The sequence below is a fragment of the Daphnia magna genome, linkage group LG9, assembly GCF_020631705.1.
Source record: "Daphnia magna isolate NIES linkage group LG9, ASM2063170v1.1, whole genome shotgun sequence".
Taxonomy (NCBI): Eukaryota; Metazoa; Arthropoda; class Branchiopoda; order Diplostraca; family Daphniidae; genus Daphnia; species Daphnia magna.
The window spans coordinates 1,859,360-1,876,488 of record NC_059190.1 but is presented as its reverse complement, the minus strand read 5'-3'; the positions used below and the strand labels follow the sequence as shown (position 1 = coordinate 1,876,488).

General features: G+C 40.8%; 3 protein-coding genes across 7 annotated transcripts; 1 reads left to right on the top strand and 2 right to left on the bottom strand.

Moving 5' to 3' along the window:
• Positions 1 to 110: 110 nt before the first annotated feature.
• LOC116930857 (aromatic-L-amino-acid decarboxylase) lies at positions 111 to 5,038 on the bottom strand. The gene is made up of 11 exons (XM_032938275.2): positions 4,712 to 5,038; positions 4,220 to 4,452; positions 3,847 to 3,960; positions 2,812 to 2,863; positions 2,672 to 2,742; positions 2,366 to 2,602; positions 2,202 to 2,301; positions 1,967 to 2,138; positions 1,807 to 1,897; positions 1,560 to 1,733; positions 111 to 1,488 (listed from the first exon to the last, which is right to left on the bottom strand). Exons 2-11 carry the CDS (start codon positions 4,418 to 4,420, stop codon positions 829 to 831), a joined length of 1,872 nt encoding a protein of 623 aa, XP_032794166.2. The 5' UTR covers positions 4,421 to 4,452; positions 4,712 to 5,038; the 3' UTR covers positions 111 to 828.
• A 3,362-nt stretch (positions 5,039 to 8,400) lies between these two features.
• LOC116930889 (transmembrane protein 47) lies at positions 8,401 to 12,611 on the bottom strand. 4 transcript variants are annotated; one of them, XM_032938322.2, is made up of 8 exons: positions 12,310 to 12,449; positions 11,353 to 11,420; positions 11,195 to 11,264; positions 10,927 to 11,113; positions 10,789 to 10,860; positions 10,648 to 10,725; positions 9,727 to 9,818; positions 8,401 to 9,653 (listed from the first exon to the last, which is right to left on the bottom strand). In XM_032938322.2, the coding sequence occupies exons 3-8, from the start codon at positions 11,243 to 11,245 to the stop codon at positions 9,519 to 9,521; spliced, it is 615 nt and encodes a 204-aa protein (XP_032794213.1). In that variant the 5' UTR covers positions 11,246 to 11,264; positions 11,353 to 11,420; positions 12,310 to 12,449; the 3' UTR covers positions 8,401 to 9,518. The 4 variants fall into 4 exon arrangements, with proteins under 4 accessions (XP_032794213.1, XP_032794214.1, XP_032794212.1 ...); XM_032938323.2 differs by lacking the exon at positions 12,310 to 12,449 and adding an exon at positions 12,041 to 12,278; XM_032938321.2 differs by lacking the exon at positions 11,353 to 11,420 and having other exon boundaries at positions 12,310 to 12,611.
• A 138-nt stretch (positions 12,612 to 12,749) lies between these two features.
• Positions 12,750 to 16,256, top strand: LOC116930850 (NADH-ubiquinone oxidoreductase 75 kDa subunit, mitochondrial). Of its 2 annotated transcripts, none has more exons than XM_032938268.2 (13): positions 12,750 to 12,857; positions 13,234 to 13,386; positions 13,455 to 13,562; positions 13,625 to 13,848; positions 13,915 to 14,056; positions 14,117 to 14,338; positions 14,405 to 14,614; positions 14,681 to 14,810; positions 14,875 to 15,026; positions 15,088 to 15,466; positions 15,521 to 15,696; positions 15,772 to 15,906; positions 15,972 to 16,256. In XM_032938268.2, the coding sequence occupies exons 2-13, from the start codon at positions 13,234 to 13,236 to the stop codon at positions 16,119 to 16,121; spliced, it is 2,181 nt and encodes a 726-aa protein (XP_032794159.2). In that variant the 5' UTR covers positions 12,750 to 12,857; the 3' UTR covers positions 16,122 to 16,256. The 2 variants fall into 2 exon arrangements, with proteins under 2 accessions (XP_032794159.2, XP_045034813.1); XM_045178878.1 differs by lacking the exon at positions 12,750 to 12,857 and adding an exon at positions 12,977 to 12,995.
• Positions 16,257 to 17,129: the final 873 nt, after the last annotated feature.

Here is a 17,129-nt window from a genome sequence, read left to right as displayed (position 1 = left end):
ATTTCCAACACTTCTGCGAAGGGCCCTTCTTCTAGCAGCTGTGGCCAATTTCGGATTCGTTGAAACCTAGAAAAGAAATGGCCCCATACCCGACAAGAAAACTCACTAAGTCAGCTGATTAGCTAGTATTAGCCAGGTTTATCCTTCAATTAATCCATCCATCCAAATGAACTACAACTGAGAGAAGGAGGATAAATTAAAAATAAAAAACGAAATTTTTTTCGGAAAATGTTCATTTAAGTTGCAAGGAATAAAACCAAGATTAATATCAAAACAAAAAGAAAATCAAAACTCGAAGAAAGAAGTAAAAAAGAGAAAAAAAGAAATGATCAAAACGGTTGAATGTACACACAAAACAAAGGAAACATAAGCCGAATCGAAAGAAAACTGGAGAAATAATATGTTTTGGTGGGGGATAAATGAAAGAGGAAAAAGAAATAAAATGAAAGGAAAATCACAATACTTGATGCAACCCGATCCCCCACCCCTTGTTTAAAATATTTAACTACGCAATATATCTATACAGTATAAAAGTAAATATACTGCAAAATTGCCTTTTTTGCGAAGTTAGGCTTACATAAAATATCTGTTTTCGTACCACCTAGTCAGTCCAATCAATAAAACCGACTGTTTACTGAATTCAGCATCCATTCCACAGTCGAGATAAATATTAGTTTGTTTCTTTCGTTAGTTTCTTGCACTGTTTAATTTACCCAGATGTTTCTTTTTGCTCCTGCCACTTCCCACGAAAACTTAAATGTTAAAAATGTCTGTATAAACTGCATATGGTTGAGATATTGCTAAAGGAATTCGTATTTTTAAATCTCTTCAAGGATTCATGCTCTCATCTTGGGCGGTGTTGACCATCCCTACAAATTCTATAGTGTCCGTAAAACTGAACTGACGCTTGCTGAGCCTCTTGGCAAGGCTTGGTCTTTGCCTGGGCTTGTTGGCCGTCTCTTGCTCTCCACCTTCCGAAAGGTTGTTGCCAACCTCCCCGATATAGGCGAGGCTCTGTTGCCTTCCAATGCTTGCAAGACTCTGTTGCCTTCCGATAATGGCAAGGCTTTGTTGCCTTCCAACACTAGCCAGACTGCCTTGCCTTCCAATACTGGCAATACTGTTTTGCTTTTGAATAGGCATGTGAACGCGTTCCATTAGATCCATCAGCTCCGAAATCTCCACCTTGTGCGCGACCTGACCAACCTCCTCGTTGCTGTGCTCCAGAACATCCAATGGCAGTCCTGATTTCTCTTTGACGATCTCGGCTTCCAACAACTCGGTAGCATATTCAGTGATGACGTCCCACGCGTATTCAATGTCGGAATCCTTGGCGTCCTGGGCGCAAACACAGAAGCGGATAACAAACTTGCCGTGAACGGCAGCCGGTACCATGTGCAGCTTGCCGGACTCGTTGATGTTGGACAAAAGCTTCTTATTAAGATCATTGTTGTCGTTGCCCTTGAGACGGAAGCACACTAATCCCATCTGTAGTGACGAAACGGAGAAGTTTTTTATTAGTTACCAACCCATTTTTGTTTCGCTAAAAATCGTCATACCCGGACAATGTTGCAGACTTCGAAACGATCATCCTCTCTGACAAGGGCTTCGAAACACTTGGCCAGGCGGCAATGCTCACGAATGTAGTTCTGAAGACCAGCCACACCGTAGTTGCGGATAACAAACCATAGTTTGAGGGCACGGAAACGACGGCTCAAAGGAATTCCCCAATGCTTAATATTCAACAACACAATGTGAAAATCAATCAAATTGCCAAAAATAAGAAATTAAAAAATGTGTTTTTACTCTGTAGTCGATGGATTTGCCAGAGTGGCTGTGCTGCAAATACAATGGATCGACGACCAGGGCTTGAGTCAGCTTGAAGCGATCGCGAACCCTGTAATGGATACATAATTCATTAGCTAAAGAAACAATAAGAAACTAAAAAAAGAGAATAATCACATACCACATGGTGGAACAGTCAAAGTTCGTGAGCAACCATTTGTTCGGGTTGCAATTGAACGACATGGCGTGTTCGATGCCCTTCATCAGATATTTGAATTCTGGGCAGATCATGGCATTGCCAGCGTATGCTCCGTCGACATGGAGCCATGTTCCAGCTTCCTCTGCAATTGGCCCTGAAGAGTAAAAAGATTTAATGAGTAACCCAGACGCATTCAGACTATCGTGTGCGTTCTTACCGATTTCGGCCAAATTATCAAACGAAACGCACGATGTGGTTCCCAAAGTGGCTGATACGAAGAAAGGTACCAAGCCCATCGCTTTGTCTTCTTCAATGGCCTAGAAAAGTGTTTCTAATTGTTGACACAGCCACTTAAATGACTCGAGCTGTGTACAATTATACCTGTGCAAGAGTGGCTCCGCGAAGGGACAAATCTGCATCAGGGTCGAGGATACGAAGCTTTGTGAAAGCAATCATGGCTGCTTTTTCGACGCATGAATGAGCCTCCTTGGAACAGTAGGCGACCAACTTGGAGAGTAGAACACCATCCTCAACAAACGGATGGAGAGCTTTGAGTTCCTTGATCTTCTGAGCACGGGCAGCCAATAAGCAGACCAACACGCACTCGCTGGCTGATGCCTAACATTCAAATGAACCGAACAGTATAATTATCCAATGTGTTTCTGATGTGAGTGAACCAAATTTTACCTGCATGACACCACCGCCTATGCTGTTCTCGGGGAAGGATAAAAAGTCAGAAGGGAGACCAATCATTTGACCTGTTTCGCAGGAAGGTAAAGGTTACAAGAATCAATCAAAACATTTTGAAATCGAAATGGTTAACTTACCGAGCCAATCCAAGACGATCGTCTCCAGTTCGGTGCAAGCTGGACTAGCAGCCTAAATGAGAAATGTTAGAAAATCAAATCAATTGCATTCATATCGATCAGTTTGATGACACGTTGAAAATGCCGGTCTGAATAGAACCAGCCTCAAGGATAAAATTCGAAATCTGATTGATCTCCTTCTTCTGCCTTACACAGCAAAAACGAGCACGTGATTGAACAATTCTAGCCATCCTTGACACAATAAAAAAAACGATTCAATTGACGTCACACTATGGCATTTTAGATGAGGAATCTTTCTCACGATGAAACACTCACGTCGTTATACTAGTAAAATAACGGCGGGACCGCAAAAACTGGTAGTAGGCAAGCATTCATCTAGTTTTTGTTGACGGCCTTGGCCAGTTCTACTCAAGGTAGACTGCGTTTGAACATACTTACCTCGAGAGTCGAACAATCACGACTTAATGGGGAAAGAATCTAGAGGTTGCGTTTAATTTTTATGTAGGTCTCATCTTAGTTTGGCCGTGAGTAAAGAATATACACCTTTGAACACATTCTTTTTCTACCTATCGTAATTGTTTTAGGAAAAGCGATCTGGTTGGCAAAAACAAACGTATCAATAAATACGGTACTAGGGCATAGCGGGTTTTTACACTTTTGAATGTGCTCTACTTCTACTGTTTCAAGAATAGAAATCCTTGAAAAAAAAAAATAAATAAAGTGGCAGAAGCCGTTCCAACGTGGGTGGGAAAAATCTAAAATGGGCAAACAGTAGTAATAGTTAATCGTAGAGTGAGGCAGTTAAAACCATTTACTCGTTGCGGTCTTATCGTTCTGAAAACGAAAACTTGCAAAATTCGTTTTCTTTCTGATGGAAACCAAGTTAGAATATGGGAAGCTCGGTTTTGAGCTCGCGAGGCTGTGAAAATTGGATGGGAATGGCGGCTATGCGTATCGTTGAAAAGAAGAAAGAGCTTCTGGGGGCCAATATGACACAAACAGTTGCGGCAATAATTACAGTGAATTTGCACTTACCCAGGAGAAACCAATGGCTCCGATACCGTCAGAAAGCATGTCGCCTAGAATGGACGGGAATGAGTTGCCCGATGGGAAATAAGCGTGAAACCGCGGGTGCTGCCAGTGGGTCACCTGTTCAAAGACAATCGCGAAATTTTTTTGTGTGATAATAACAGACTTGCGGACAGTATAATAATGCAGATAGCGAAAACAAATGAAGGGGAAAGAACAATAAACACTGAAAGTGAAAGTGTTCATTACATGGTTGCTATTGTTGCATCATCTGCATAATAATGATTGTATGAAAGAAGAATGAAATCAACAACATGCTCAATAAAAAAGTAAAAAGAAAAATCCCCCCCAATCAAAAGGAGAGTTTCTATTATCTTACACCGGGCATAATTTTGGTTTCCACATCCGCCATGATCTCCGGCCAGCCTTCGCCTTCGTAAGGAGCTTTCGACGGGATTAGGTCACGCAGGTATCCTGGCTCGACGTCGGGAGTGACGCGTCGCTCGCCTACCGATTCCATGTACTCGGCAATGTAGTCGATCATCTCTCTGCCGCGTTGACGGAATTCTTTGGTGTCCATTTTGTTTGCGATGGGGATGCGTTTGCTCTGACCTTTTGTGAATGAATCCAAGAATGTTCTCAATCAATCGACACGTTCAATTTTTTCCCTTTCGTCTCGCTTCCATTGCACGCAAGCGGACAACAGATCCAGGAATGTCGAGCATTCCGATCCCACTTTTACTTTTTTTTAAATTGATAACGGGAACCATTTCTACCATTATTGCCTCGATGGAATGCAATCATCACCCTCATCTTTTTTTTCTCTCTCTTCTTTCAGCAGATGCAAAACAACACCAAGTTGGAGACTTACTTGAAATGGGAAAAAGTTGAAATGGAACGTTGATTTCTCTTCGTGCGCTGCGTTGGAATCACCGAGTGTCACTGGCTGCAAATCGACTTGTGGATCCTTGGACGTTACGACTCTCACGCTGAATAGCAAATAGGCAAACAACCAACGAGAATTGGGGAAATCTTAGAGAGGGAGCTGGTGTGTTTCGAGAGAGAGAGAGAGAGCGATCCTCCAAAGCCAACAACTGACGTTCGACGTCTACTGGCTCTTTGGTGGAGGAATCAAGGGTTTTATAGCGTCCTCGAATGGGGCGTTGGATTCAGAGGGGGGAGCTAGAGAATAAGAGAGAAGGGTAACCAGAGTAGGAGGGGCCTATGCGGAAGAGAGAGAAATAAAATTATAGTTGTACATATCCAAAAAATTGAAAATCAAACGAATAAAAGGGAGGAGTGAAATGGTGGTGACGAAGGAGGAGTCGACATCGCACAATAGAGAAGCGTAAAATAATAACCCACAAGCTCTTTCTTTGGACTGGCGGAGGCAACGGTTGGATAGCAAGGATTGCTTGACGTCACAAACCAGTTCATAACGACATCCGCCGGGTATGTACGCACGAAATTGTTGATTAGAAGAAAGAAAAAAAGAAAAGGCAAATGGAAAAAGGAAAACTCAAGATCTTTCCTTCACTATCCTGCGTGTTTTCCAACTTCTTTTTTTTCGTCTGATGGTATTTTGATTGTAATGCGATTTTGGCTTTTACAAGTACTTAACGTTTTCAAGGAGAAAAAGTAAGAAACGAACCCGTGTCAATAACCGAAAGAAAACAGCTAGTTTAATCTTTAAAATCTTGGCCGAAAGACGAATGACGGGAAAATTGACGGACCCAAGTGATGGCCTATTGGAGAGGTCAAGTTTAATCTTTCTGTTGTTTCTACGCGTCCTTGGGCTTAACTAAATGACTGTCATAAAAAGAAGTGTCCTCTTCTCCCTGGGCTCTCTGTTTTTAAAACAAAAAAATAAATAAGAAATTCCAGATTTTTCGCCTCTCGTTCACATAGTTTGGGTCCAACTCTTATACAAGATGACCGTAGATCTCATTCAAGGACGTCTTTAGTGCTAAGGTTAATTCCAATATATAGACTACACCAGGAACTTATTCAGCGAGAACAGAGAGGCATTATTATTGGTTTTAGATGTACCGCAAAAGGATTTCTCAACTGGTTACTTAAGATGGAAATTTTTTTGATTAGGGTTGCACAAAACAGATAAAGGGAAATCCCCATTTTAGACTCGTTTTATATGCATAAAACCGAAAGATAATCAAGACCCATTTAAGGGAGTTTTCCCTTCATGTCGTGAGGACACAGTACAAAAGCTAAACAAGTTGGTTTCCTGGAACCACCCGACAAAAAAGGGCTAGGATATGAAAACATTTTCAGCAGAAGTCAACATCTTTCCGCGTTATTGGCGACTTGCATTCATTTTGTTGACCTTGGGACAAACCTGTGACGAAAGAGGATCTTAAGTAACCGCAACCGCAATTACTTTGTTCTACCGTGACGTGCCTTTAGCAGAAAGATGCTGTACGTTTTTTCCCCCTTTAAGCAATCAGTAATCGACTAAAATTCAATTCCGGGATTGCGCCATTAAAAGGGTTTGTTGGTCTGCCACCTGTCAAGTGCCTAAGCTTCCTTATGTGGCAGTCGACTGTTACGTACTGGAACGCCATCCGACATTGACCTGATTTTTAGATGAGAAAACGCACGCCTATTCGAAGGCCATTCTACAGTGTCCTAGAGTAGAACGTTCGGTATAAAGCAGTGAGACAACGATGCGTGGAATGCGATGATTGAACCATTCATTTTTATAGATTGTAAAACATCAATCAGCCGACCTTTATGTCCCGTCTATTTTTGCCTCCCATTGTTTCGATTTGCTAGGTCGATTTCTATTCCGCGTGGATGCCAACCACTAGCCATTGGCACTGACGACGGGATATCAAGCGAATCAATGCCAGACCTGTTCTAGGCGAACATTTTTGCGGTTTTCCCCGGCTAATTCAACTCTGTTGCTTTCAGTGACAAGTGGGAGTTAGCTCATTACTTCTTAATGTCCTCTAGCTAATGCTACGAAAGTCTTCTTTTGTTTCATTTGAGTCGCAATTCGACCATTAACGAACGCACCTTAAAAACTCTGTCAAATCGCTGTATCGACGGTTGTAGGCTAAGTTTTCACCGACGTCCGATATAATTGAGATGTTATGTCACACTTACCCGAGTGAAAGCGGCACTTGGCGGTGACTTGGCGAAATCCAAACAAAAGTGGCACGTTGATGAACCGAAAACGATCTGTGAAAGTTTCGATTGATTTCTCACGGCGACCGTCAGGCTACACGATGGATTGCTGTGTTTGCGGTGAGGATTGTTCAAATTTTATCCTTTGAGATTTCATAATTAGGGTTTTACCTATCCGTCTACCTAATATAGCCAAATGACATATTTCGTGTAAAATAACTTTGTTTGAATCTACGGAAATATACCAGTTGACGTGGTTTTGATCCCAATCCTGGTAATATAGTGTCGTGGCTTTCCTGCTTCCTGTAACTCGCCTCATCCTGGATGTCGCGGTAGGTTTCCACACTTTTTCTGTACTGTAATCATCAGACATCTATCCTCGGGAAAATGTAATTTCTAATCCCCATTCGACATTAAGCCACTTGTTTAACGCCTTACAAGACAACAAACGAATAAAAGCTGCACTTTAGCTTTTTTGGCTATCATTGATCTGTAGTATCCAAATCAACAGCGATGAAAAAATTACAAACGTGATATAGAAACGGGAAATTACCTTAATAGACTGCTCAGGGAAGCCTTGCATCACTCTGTTGTTTCTAGAACATCAGCAAAAAGAAATAAATAAATAAAAAATTTAAATACAGTTGACAAACAAACCAAACTAACCGCAATGTCGGCATCCAGTAGCTGAGAATACGATAACACGCCGCAATACAAAGGCTGTCAACATACACAAGTCGCGATCTTCTTTCTTTTCGATTACTTCAAGGTATCCGAAAGTATAGTCAAACGCATGGAATTTTTCGATAAGATTCACATTGGACAATCTTGAAGCAATCCATCGTTAACAAATGAAATAAGAAACCCTTCTAAAGAGAATTGGGTGATGCTAAGGAATAAATGTGTAAATCGATAGTCGAGTCCCGTGGCAAACTTGCTTTCATAAATTAGCCAACTTTCAAATGTAGGTTTGATGATGCTCGTGTTTTAGAAAGACAGAATTAAAGGGGACAAAGGAGGGGAAAACGTAAACGAAAAACAGAAAACAAACGCACCTTTACAACGGCAGAAGCTTCAGGCAAATAAACAAGTTTTGCTCCAAAACAGTGCGAAAACTAGTTGAAATAGATTTAAATACAATGTCTCAAGGAGATATATAAAAAAAAAAATACGTCGTGTTAGTAAAAATGAAAATGAGACAAGAAAGGAAAAGATGACTTAACGGAAATCCACCTGATTTACAAACAGGTTTGCGCAGACAGTTTGCGTTACTATGCGGACATTTATTGGTGTACATACCCAACTGTTTGGGGTTGCGATATGTACAAACAAGGTTGCGAAAATATTTTCTAAAGCCCGAAATAGGGCACCTGAAGATCCTGAAAAATAAGACGAGCATCGAACCTTTGACCGAACTCTCGGAACAAAATCAGTTCAAATGTATTTGAGATATTAAAGGTGAAAGAGGCTTTTGGTGCAGAATATCAAGAAGAAAGGAATAAATAATGACAGACAGTTAAAGAGAGTGTAGTATGTGTGTGTGTGTGATGGTCAAAGCTGTGCGTGGACAAGTAATTGATCAGTAATCCGACAATTCCGACACGAATGACAACACACCCACGACTAAATCTACCATAAATTCACCAGAAATAAACGAAAACAAAAAGGAACCAAAAGCTGTATAAATGCCTTAATACTGTAAAAGAGTATTCTGTTCCGTAAATATGGAGGGTAGCTGTCAAATGGTAATTATCTTCAAACCGTTATTGTTATTTTTTCCCCCTGACTAGATGTGATTACATAAAGTAAATGTAGAGAAAGAGACAGAAAATGGGATGTAACCTTCAGATTACAAAGTGAAGGCTTCCGTTTGCGAGAATTTTTGGGTTTTCTTTTGACAAGAGGGAAAAGGAATATTAATGTTTTAGGCCGGAACGTGCACACGCCGACCCCGTACAATAGGTAGGGGATTTACACTCACACAGTAGTAGGAATGGGGCGTGTGACAAACAAAAACGGGCAACTGGGAAAGAGAGGGAGACAAGCAGAGCTTCACGAGAGCATTTCCCTACTATTAGAAACAGGTGTGTAGCCTACGTCCTTCGACAAATTGGTGGGTGGGAGGAAAGTGGGCATAAAGGAGGGAGACGACAAGGCCGCTTGCAATCGTGCGATTCAATTCAGGGAGTGAAAAAGTACACAACAATCACCGAATTGGATCCAATGTCTCATTGTCTTATTGTAAAATATCTCTTATTCTTCGTCATCGGCACTAGTTTCATTTGAATAAATTTTTCTCGTTAAAGCAAAGTAATACAATATGAAAGTACGTGATTTTTTCCCCACCAAACGAGTGCAACTAGTGCTGGACTACCGTAAGGGAGTGTGCACACAACGCTACGTCTATGTATAAACGGGTGGTGTTTTTAGATTAGACTTAACTTAGGGAAAGGCAAACCACACGACACACGTACGAAAAGAGAGGAGGAACCAAAACAAACAATCGGTAGTAAGGTTTAGGAGATTCATTCATTTCAATTGCCGCCCGATTTCTCGGCCAGGTGGACGTCACGCTCCTTGTAGTAGACTTCTTCCGCCTCTTTATCGCACATGAGGAGGACACAGGCACCAAAGAGGAAAATGGCTGCACCCCAAGCCACTCCGTATGCCTTTAAAATTTACCAGACTTCAATATTTTGTTTTTCTTTTGAATAAAAATAAAATAATGAAGCTGAAATTTACCCAGCCGAATTCCCAAACGGATCTGTTTCCCTGCGGTAATTCGCGGGCGAAAGAAACTGGGTACAGAACCAGGGCAACCAGCGCCGACACCACTGCGTAAATCCATCGCGTGACGCAAGTTAGAACGGGGAAAAAAACATTCAAATCAATTTACACGTACAAGAAGGACAACACGACTTTTCCTAAGAGCGCAGCTTTTAAGGTAAAATTCTGTTACGAAATTAACAATTGTTACCACACAAAATAAGAAATACGTATTAGCCAAACCACTCTAGCGACAATGTCAACTTTCCCAAGGCCATAGATTTAAAAACATCCTGTGACGACTCTCCTAAACACCGTAACCCAGACGCCTAACCCAGAGCAAACCGTATTGTTTTCTCCGTCATAAAACGGAGTTGAAGACTTGCAACACCTCCACGAACTTAAAAGTTCATGGGAAGGAGAGTGTAGTTGTTCTTAAAAAAATAAATAAATAAAAAAAAAAAAATTGATAACAAAACATTTGAAGACGAAACGTAAGGCGCAATCGAGGCTCGAATACGGTGTTAGGTGTGTACCTTTCTCTTTAGTAAAAGGAACACTGGCCTCGCTGCCGAATATTTTCAATTCGTCGCAAGGTCGTTTTTGGCTGGAAATTGTTACAGCAAAAGATGACCAGCAATTGCTTACTTTTATTTAGCCCGTAAGCGTTTTTAACGGACTATGACGACAGGAAATTATTCGGGCAAGGTTGCCCACTTTAAAACACTTCCACATTCCACACCCCGGTGTGACGGATGCAAATTCATGGCCTGCCTTCAAAGTGTTGGACTAAATAGTCTACGCTAATTTTTGTGCAAACAGTTTCCAGGTGATCCTATTCTATAACTGGGTCAACCTCTACTGTGAGAAATAAATAATCAAGAGTGAAAGTCTTACGTGATGCTAGCATGACGGAGATGGCCAAGCGGTAGTACTTCCGCTTCTTTAACGGATCTCCACTCTGTAGTCCCAAACCTGTTTTGAGAAAGAAACATTTGATTATTAAGGCCAATGTCGCTGCTCTACTACCCTTCTTACCTGTGAGAAGCGTAGCAAAGACATCTGTAGCCAAGGCGAGAATGCAAAGGGCAGCTGTAAATTGAATATAATCTGCATAAAAGAAAAGAAGTGAATGAAGAGCTAACAAAGGGAGTCTCATGGAAAAACATTTCGTACATTCATCCCGAACGCGGTAACATCCGACTTTTTCTTCTAGACCAAAAGGTAAGGGTCTCTCTGCCATCTCGTCGACACAATGTAGGAATAGACCTTGACGCCAACCATGGGCCAGCAGCCAATCAGTCGACGCTAATGACATAACCAGCAAGGCTAAAGCCAGAGCACCGCACAAGAATGCTATTACCTGAATAATAAAATTATATACGTACATGTTAAGGAATTTCAATGAGTAATGCAATTTTAGAAATCTAAACCAATGAGATACCTTTAGAGGCCGGGTAATGGTAATTGTTTCAATGACAGTAATAGGCGCCATTTTGCCTTCAGAAAGTTTCCTTAAAAGCCAAATGGAAGGGGAATTTTATCAATATTGCTGGCACTCGTTGAATACATACATGAGGATAATTCCAGAATTATCTGTACCTTTTCTTCTATGAGTGTTTGGGAGGTTATAGCAATTGTCCGTCAGTGATGCCCAGACGGATTAGCAGCTGATTAATAGAGAAAAACACGGCAATAAGTTAAAAGGTCGCATGCTGCAGCCAAATTTTTTTTTGGGGGGATAGAGGTATGAAGCACACATGAGTGCAGAAAGGGCGTTTATTTAAACCTTGAAAAGCAATTGCGAAGCCGCGATTCATTTGCCCAAGGTTTAGAGACACAATGAGGTAAACCATGCACAATCTTAAAGAGTAAATTTGTAGCAAACACCAGGAGTACAATGGGGCCTTGGAATTATTAGGCTAAATCAGAAAACGCAAAATTGAAAATGACCTCAATCAAATATTATTTTAGACGAGAATGTAGGCCGAGTTTCCTGGCAATTTTATCGCCAGAGGCAGTTGAACACACATTTAACTGTTAACATGCCATCTCAGCTATTGTGATGAGGCAAGGTTATTTATTTTACCAAACTGTTATTAGTGATGGGAAATATGTGTGGTATATTTAACAAAGCTCTTTTCACACCTTCAGTAATGTTTACGCTTTCAAATGTCTGAGTTAGGATTTTGTAGAACAATTCAGTTACTATACAAATCTATGAAATATAAATAAAACAAGTTCTAAAACAAGTTGGTTATCTGATGATTAAAATTCAACTTAGTCTCACCTTATATTTTCAAATCAACAACTTACAAACCACTTAAATAGCAGAACTTAATACGAGTAAAAACTTCCCAACTTGTCTTAGCTACAGCAGTAATGTTACTGCATATATTGACTTCAGGCCCACCTTTTTACGTTTCTCCATTCACACTATGACCCAGTAACCTTACACCCCACATCTTGAGATTTCCTGTTCTCTTAAATTCAACCTTATGGCATGCCACAAACAGCGACTTATGTAGTATGCGGTGAGTCTAAGTAGAACATAATTACCTTTCGTTCTTGTACGCAAAAACTTCGCTAGGTGTGTCCTCAAATTCAGAAAATTCTGGCAATGAATCCCCTTCAAAGCTGAAATTGCCAATCACTGACCCACGGCCATTAGGTGCGTTCATCGTTATAAGGCAATATGCTGGTTAGTAAGTGAGATCGAACTGATCGCGGAAGAATGAGTACTTGAAAAATGATGATTGAAAACAGGAAAACCCGCTAATTTTGATTATAAACAAACTTTTAGCAGGTAACGCGGAATTCCAAGCCCTCGTTCAGTACACCCCAAGAGATGGCGTTTTAGTGAAAAAAATCGATAAATCGTTGCCGGAAATCGTAAATTAGAGATAAATGTCAAGAATCAAATATATGCGCTATAAGGATTTTAAAAATTAAGTGCGTAAAATTTTATTCAGGAAAAATGTAAATTCTGTGACAATATTTCAACTTTTAAAATTAAGTTCCAGTTTAGCAACGCCGAAAGTCTAACAGCTGAAGACTGTGGCCGACGGAACAGAAAACTCATAACCGAGAAAAACATCCTTAACAAAGTAAGGCCAAAATGTTTACAGGTTTCCTTAATTGGTGCATTCAGCTCCCTTGATTTTGTCTTCTTATGCTTTTTTCCGCGTCTTTCTTTTTTTTATTATTACCGCATAAGATTGGAAATTTACTATCAGAGCCTCACCGTAAGCAGATTGTAATGTGGTGTACAGGCTGGATTCGTAATTTACCTCTACTTGATTAGTATAATACTTTATAAATACTATATTGACTGAAATTCTGGTTTCAGCAGTATTTTAAATGGTTTCCTATTTGTTGTAGACTTGGCTTGTATGAAGTCCACAATTCAAGTTTTAGATAGATCAGCAGGAATTTTTATGTAAACAAGGATTAAATGATACTAATCATATTTTGGTATTGCAGATGTTGCGCTTACCCTTTTTGCGCTCTATTCCTCAAGTCACTAGGGCAGCTACGCTTGGTGGTCGAACTGTTGTAACAGGAGCACCAGAGAAAGTAGAAGTCTTTATTGATGGCCAACCTGTTCTTGTGGACCCAGGAACCACAGTGTTGCAGGTAAAATTTTATTAGAAAATATACAAATTTTTCTTTCAATAATATTAATTAAGCCTTTAATCTATTAGGCTGCTGCTATGGTTGGAGTTGAAATACCAAGATTTTGCTATCATGAGAGACTCTCTGTGGCAGGCAACTGCAGAATGTGTTTAGTTGAAGTTGAAAAATCTGCCAAAGTACGAGAATTTCACTGTTGAATTTTTTGTATACTAATAGTAATTTTCCCCTTCTTGTTCAGCCTGTAGCGGCTTGCGCCATGCCAGTAATGAAGGGCTGGCGAATCAAGACCAATTCAGAATTAACTCGCAAAGCCCGCGAAGGTGTTATGGAATTTCTCCTGGTAAACCATCCCTTGGATTGTCCTATTTGTGATCAAGGAGGGGAATGTGATCTCCAAGATCAGTCCATGACTTTCGGTAGCGATCGCAGTCGCTTTACGGATATCACCTTTAGTGGAAAACGGTAATAAAGTTTTCGTATTAGCTCTTTCAAATGGTAACCATGTTTTACGGGCCGCTTTTGTTTCAGAGCTGTCGAAGACAAGAATGTTGGCCCTCTTATCAAAACCATAATGACGAGGTGTATTCATTGCACGCGTTGTATCCGCTTCGCCTCTGAGGTGGCTGGTGTCGATGATCTAGGTACGACTGGACGCGGTGGAGATATGCAGGTATAGCAATTTTTTTTCACTACTCTACTGAGGAACATCTACATAGTAGTTCAATCTAAGGTGGGGACGTATGTCGAAAAAATGTTCCTGTCAGAGCTCAGTGGTAATGTCATCGATTTGTGCCCAGTTGGGGCACTTACATCAAAACCGTACGCATTCATGGCTCGTCCTTGGGAGACCCGTAAAACGGATTCCATTGATGTTATGGATGCAGTTGGATCAAACATCTTTGTTACTCACCGAACGGGTGAAGTCCTTAGAGTATTACCTCGCACGCATGAGGTAAAAGAGTGTAATGAGACACATCTACGTTAGCCCATCTGTTTTAAATAATTTTTCATGTTTTAGGAGATTAACGAGGAATGGCTTTCAGACAAGAGTCGTTTCGCTTGTGATGGGCTTAAACGTCAGCGCTTAGTCTCCCCAATGGTACGTGATAGCAATGGAAAATTGGTGATGGTTGAATGGGAAGACGCTCTTGTAGCTGTTGCAAGAGCATTGCAGTCGGCCAAAGGAGATGAATTGGCTGCCATTGTTGGTGGGTTTGCAGATGCCGAAGTAAGTGAAAACGGACGGACACATGAATCGAAAGACATTAACTAATTTTTCAATCCCAAAATCCAGGCTCTTGTCGTTCTTAAAGACATGTTAAATACCTTGGGTTCTGAATCGCTATGCACTGAGGAAATCTTCCCAATGGATGGTGCCGGAACTGATCTGCGATCGAATTATCTTCTTAATTCAACGATTGCTGGTAGGTGTAACGCTAGTGTACATGAAGGTGGAAGTATAAATTAAAATCTTTTTTGTTTTTAAAGGTGTCGAAGAGGCGGACGTTGTTCTCTTGATCGGTACCAATACACGATTCGAAGCACCGCTTTTTAATGCCCGTCTTCGCAAAGCATGGATCAATAACGATCTTCGAGTTGCAACTGTCGGTCCTAAAGTTGACTTGACCTACGAAACGGAAGTAATTTGCCCTTTTCATTGTTCTAATGGGAATATAATGAATGATGAATCGTTTGTAATAGAATCTGGGAGACTCGGTGCAAGTGCTAAAAGATTTGGCAGAGGGTCGCCACGCGTTCTCCAAAGTCTTGAACGGTGCTAAACGTCCCGTCATCGTGGTTGGTTCGGGGGCTCTGCAAAGAGAAGATGGTGCCGCGATTTTCCAGCTTACTCAAAGAATAGCCCAGAATGCCCGTGTCGCCTCCAACGTCAGTCACGACTGGCGTGTGCTAAATGTCCTTCATCGCGTTGCCTCCCAGGTAGCCGCCTTAGACCTGGGCTACAAAGCTGGCATCGAAGCTATTCGAGCTAAACCACCAAAGGTTCTTTTCCTGCTGGGAGCTGATGAGGGCGCAATCAGTCGTGAAGATTTGCCCAAAGACTGCTTCGTGATTTATCAAGGCATATTAAATGCATTTGTTTAGTTAGACGATAGCTAATACCTTTTTTCTCTAGGTCATCATGGAGATCGTGGAGCTGCAATGGCTGACGCTGTGCTTCCAGGAGCTGCTTATACAGAAAAGCCGGCCACTTACGTCAACATGGAGGGTCGAGCTCAGCAAACATTCGCGGCTATCACTGCTCCTGGTCTCGCCCGAGAAGACTGGAAGATCCTACGTGCATTGGGCGAGGTAGTATACATATAAATTTTGTCAATTAACTTTTTTCCTTATACAATTGATAAATTTAACTTATGTAACCAAAAGGTTGTGGGTGTGAAATTGCCGTATGACACAATAACGCAAGTTCGTGCTCGGCTGACTGAAGTTTCTCCCAACTTGACCCGTTATGGAGATGTGGAAGCGGCTAACTACTTTGCCCAAGCAGTCGAATTAGCTAAGGTAATTTTTTGAAGACTGTAAAATAAGATTAGAAACTTTAACCAAACCTTGCTTCTTATTTCCAGCTTGTTAAGGCTCAGCCCAGTAGTGCACCGTTGGACGTCAGACAAAAGACACTTGAAGATTTTTATATGACAGACTCCATCAGTCGAGCATCCCCTACCATGGCGAAATGCGTACAAGCTGTGAAGAAGCAGCGTCAATCTAAATATTGATACTGGGTGTTCTTCACTTTCTTGAAAAAAATCCGATAAATTGTACATGTATAGGAACACTGCTGCTCTTGCGTAGGCAAATGTTGATGAAAGGCATCATGTTGAGTAGGAAACAAATACACGATGTTAAATATATTCATTCCCAACAAATAACATAGATAAGTGCCAACCACAGACAAATAAAATTATAGCACAAACGCAATATATGTATTTAAAGTTTAGAGGAATGTTAGCTTCATGATAAATGACCCTTTTCTCTTTTAATATTTACATGATCAAGGCTAATCATTAAAGGCTTTAAAAAAAAACAATGTATAAAATTGAAATTTCCTATTAATTCGTACTTGAAAATAATTGACTAGCCTTTTTTTTTTTTTTGCAGTCTTGAAATCAATCTAATCTTTTTCCTAAACCAGATGAATATTCAGGCAAGTCCAAGATGTCCGAGCTAAATAAAAGGAGCAAGAAAAAAAAACATTTCTTTTAGCGATTTTTAAATACTTCATGCAAGGGGAGGGTTTTCACACTCACGAAGCTATAGGAGACAAGTGTTTCAATACTAATAGGGCGTAACCCCACAGGCCACAGCCCACACAAATATAAAGTGTATCAAAATTCGATTGTTCCAAAGTGTTATGCGAATTGTTGATAAGAAGAATGAAAAGAAAGGATGTTGTGGCGGAAATGGAAGGAGAGTATTAATTCAGAGTGCACGAGGGATATTGAGGATAAGTTGTGAGAGAGATTTTGATTATTTAACAAGAAAACTTACCAGACTTTGACGTTGTTCCTCCTTTTCAGCAATCTTTCTGGTTTGTTCGGGAGTGAATTTGACGATAGCAGCTACCACTTTGGACAGCGTCTAAAGATTTGGTCAAAATGAGTTGTGTCTCCTAAGATTTTTACCATCTACAAACACTTACGGCTGGCTGACGGCCCATCATGTATTCGAACATTATATTACGTAAATACTCCAGCTCTGTTGCTTCTTCCAGCGAACCGTGAAAG

What these genes read in the sequence shown, in the direction of transcription:
- LOC116930857 (XM_032938275.2), bottom strand. Translation starts at nt 4,420, where the DNA reads ATGGACACCAAAGAATTCCGTCAACGCGGCAGAGAGATGATCGACTAC. An exon ending in AAACCAAAATTATGCCCGGT is followed by an intron (nt 3,961 to 4,219) that starts GTAAGATAATAG and finishes GTCTTTGAACAG; the next exon opens with GTGACCCACTGGCAGCACCC. An exon ending in AAGTCTGCAACATTGTCCGG is followed by an intron (nt 1,489 to 1,559) that starts GTATGACGATTT and finishes TCGTCACTACAG; the next exon opens with ATGGGATTAGTGTGCTTCCG.
- LOC116930889 (XM_032938321.2), bottom strand. Translation starts at nt 12,431, where the DNA reads ATGAACGCACCTAATGGCCGTGGGTCAGTGATTGGCAATTTCAGCTTT. An exon ending in CTTTGCTACGCTTCTCACAG is followed by an intron (nt 10,726 to 10,788) that starts GTAAGAAGGGTA and finishes TTCTCAAAACAG; the next exon opens with GTTTGGGACTACAGAGTGGA. An exon ending in CCGTTTGGGAATTCGGCTGG is followed by an intron (nt 9,654 to 9,726) that starts GTAAATTTCAGC and finishes TAAATTTTAAAG; the next exon opens with GCATACGGAGTGGCTTGGGG.
- LOC116930850 (XM_032938268.2), top strand. Translation starts at nt 13,234, where the DNA reads ATGTTGCGCTTACCCTTTTTGCGCTCTATTCCTCAAGTCACTAGGGCA. An exon ending in GACGCGGTGGAGATATGCAG is followed by an intron (nt 14,057 to 14,116) that starts GTATAGCAATTT and finishes GTTCAATCTAAG; the next exon opens with GTGGGGACGTATGTCGAAAA. An exon ending in TCCTACGTGCATTGGGCGAG is followed by an intron (nt 15,697 to 15,771) that starts GTAGTATACATA and finishes TGTAACCAAAAG; the next exon opens with GTTGTGGGTGTGAAATTGCC.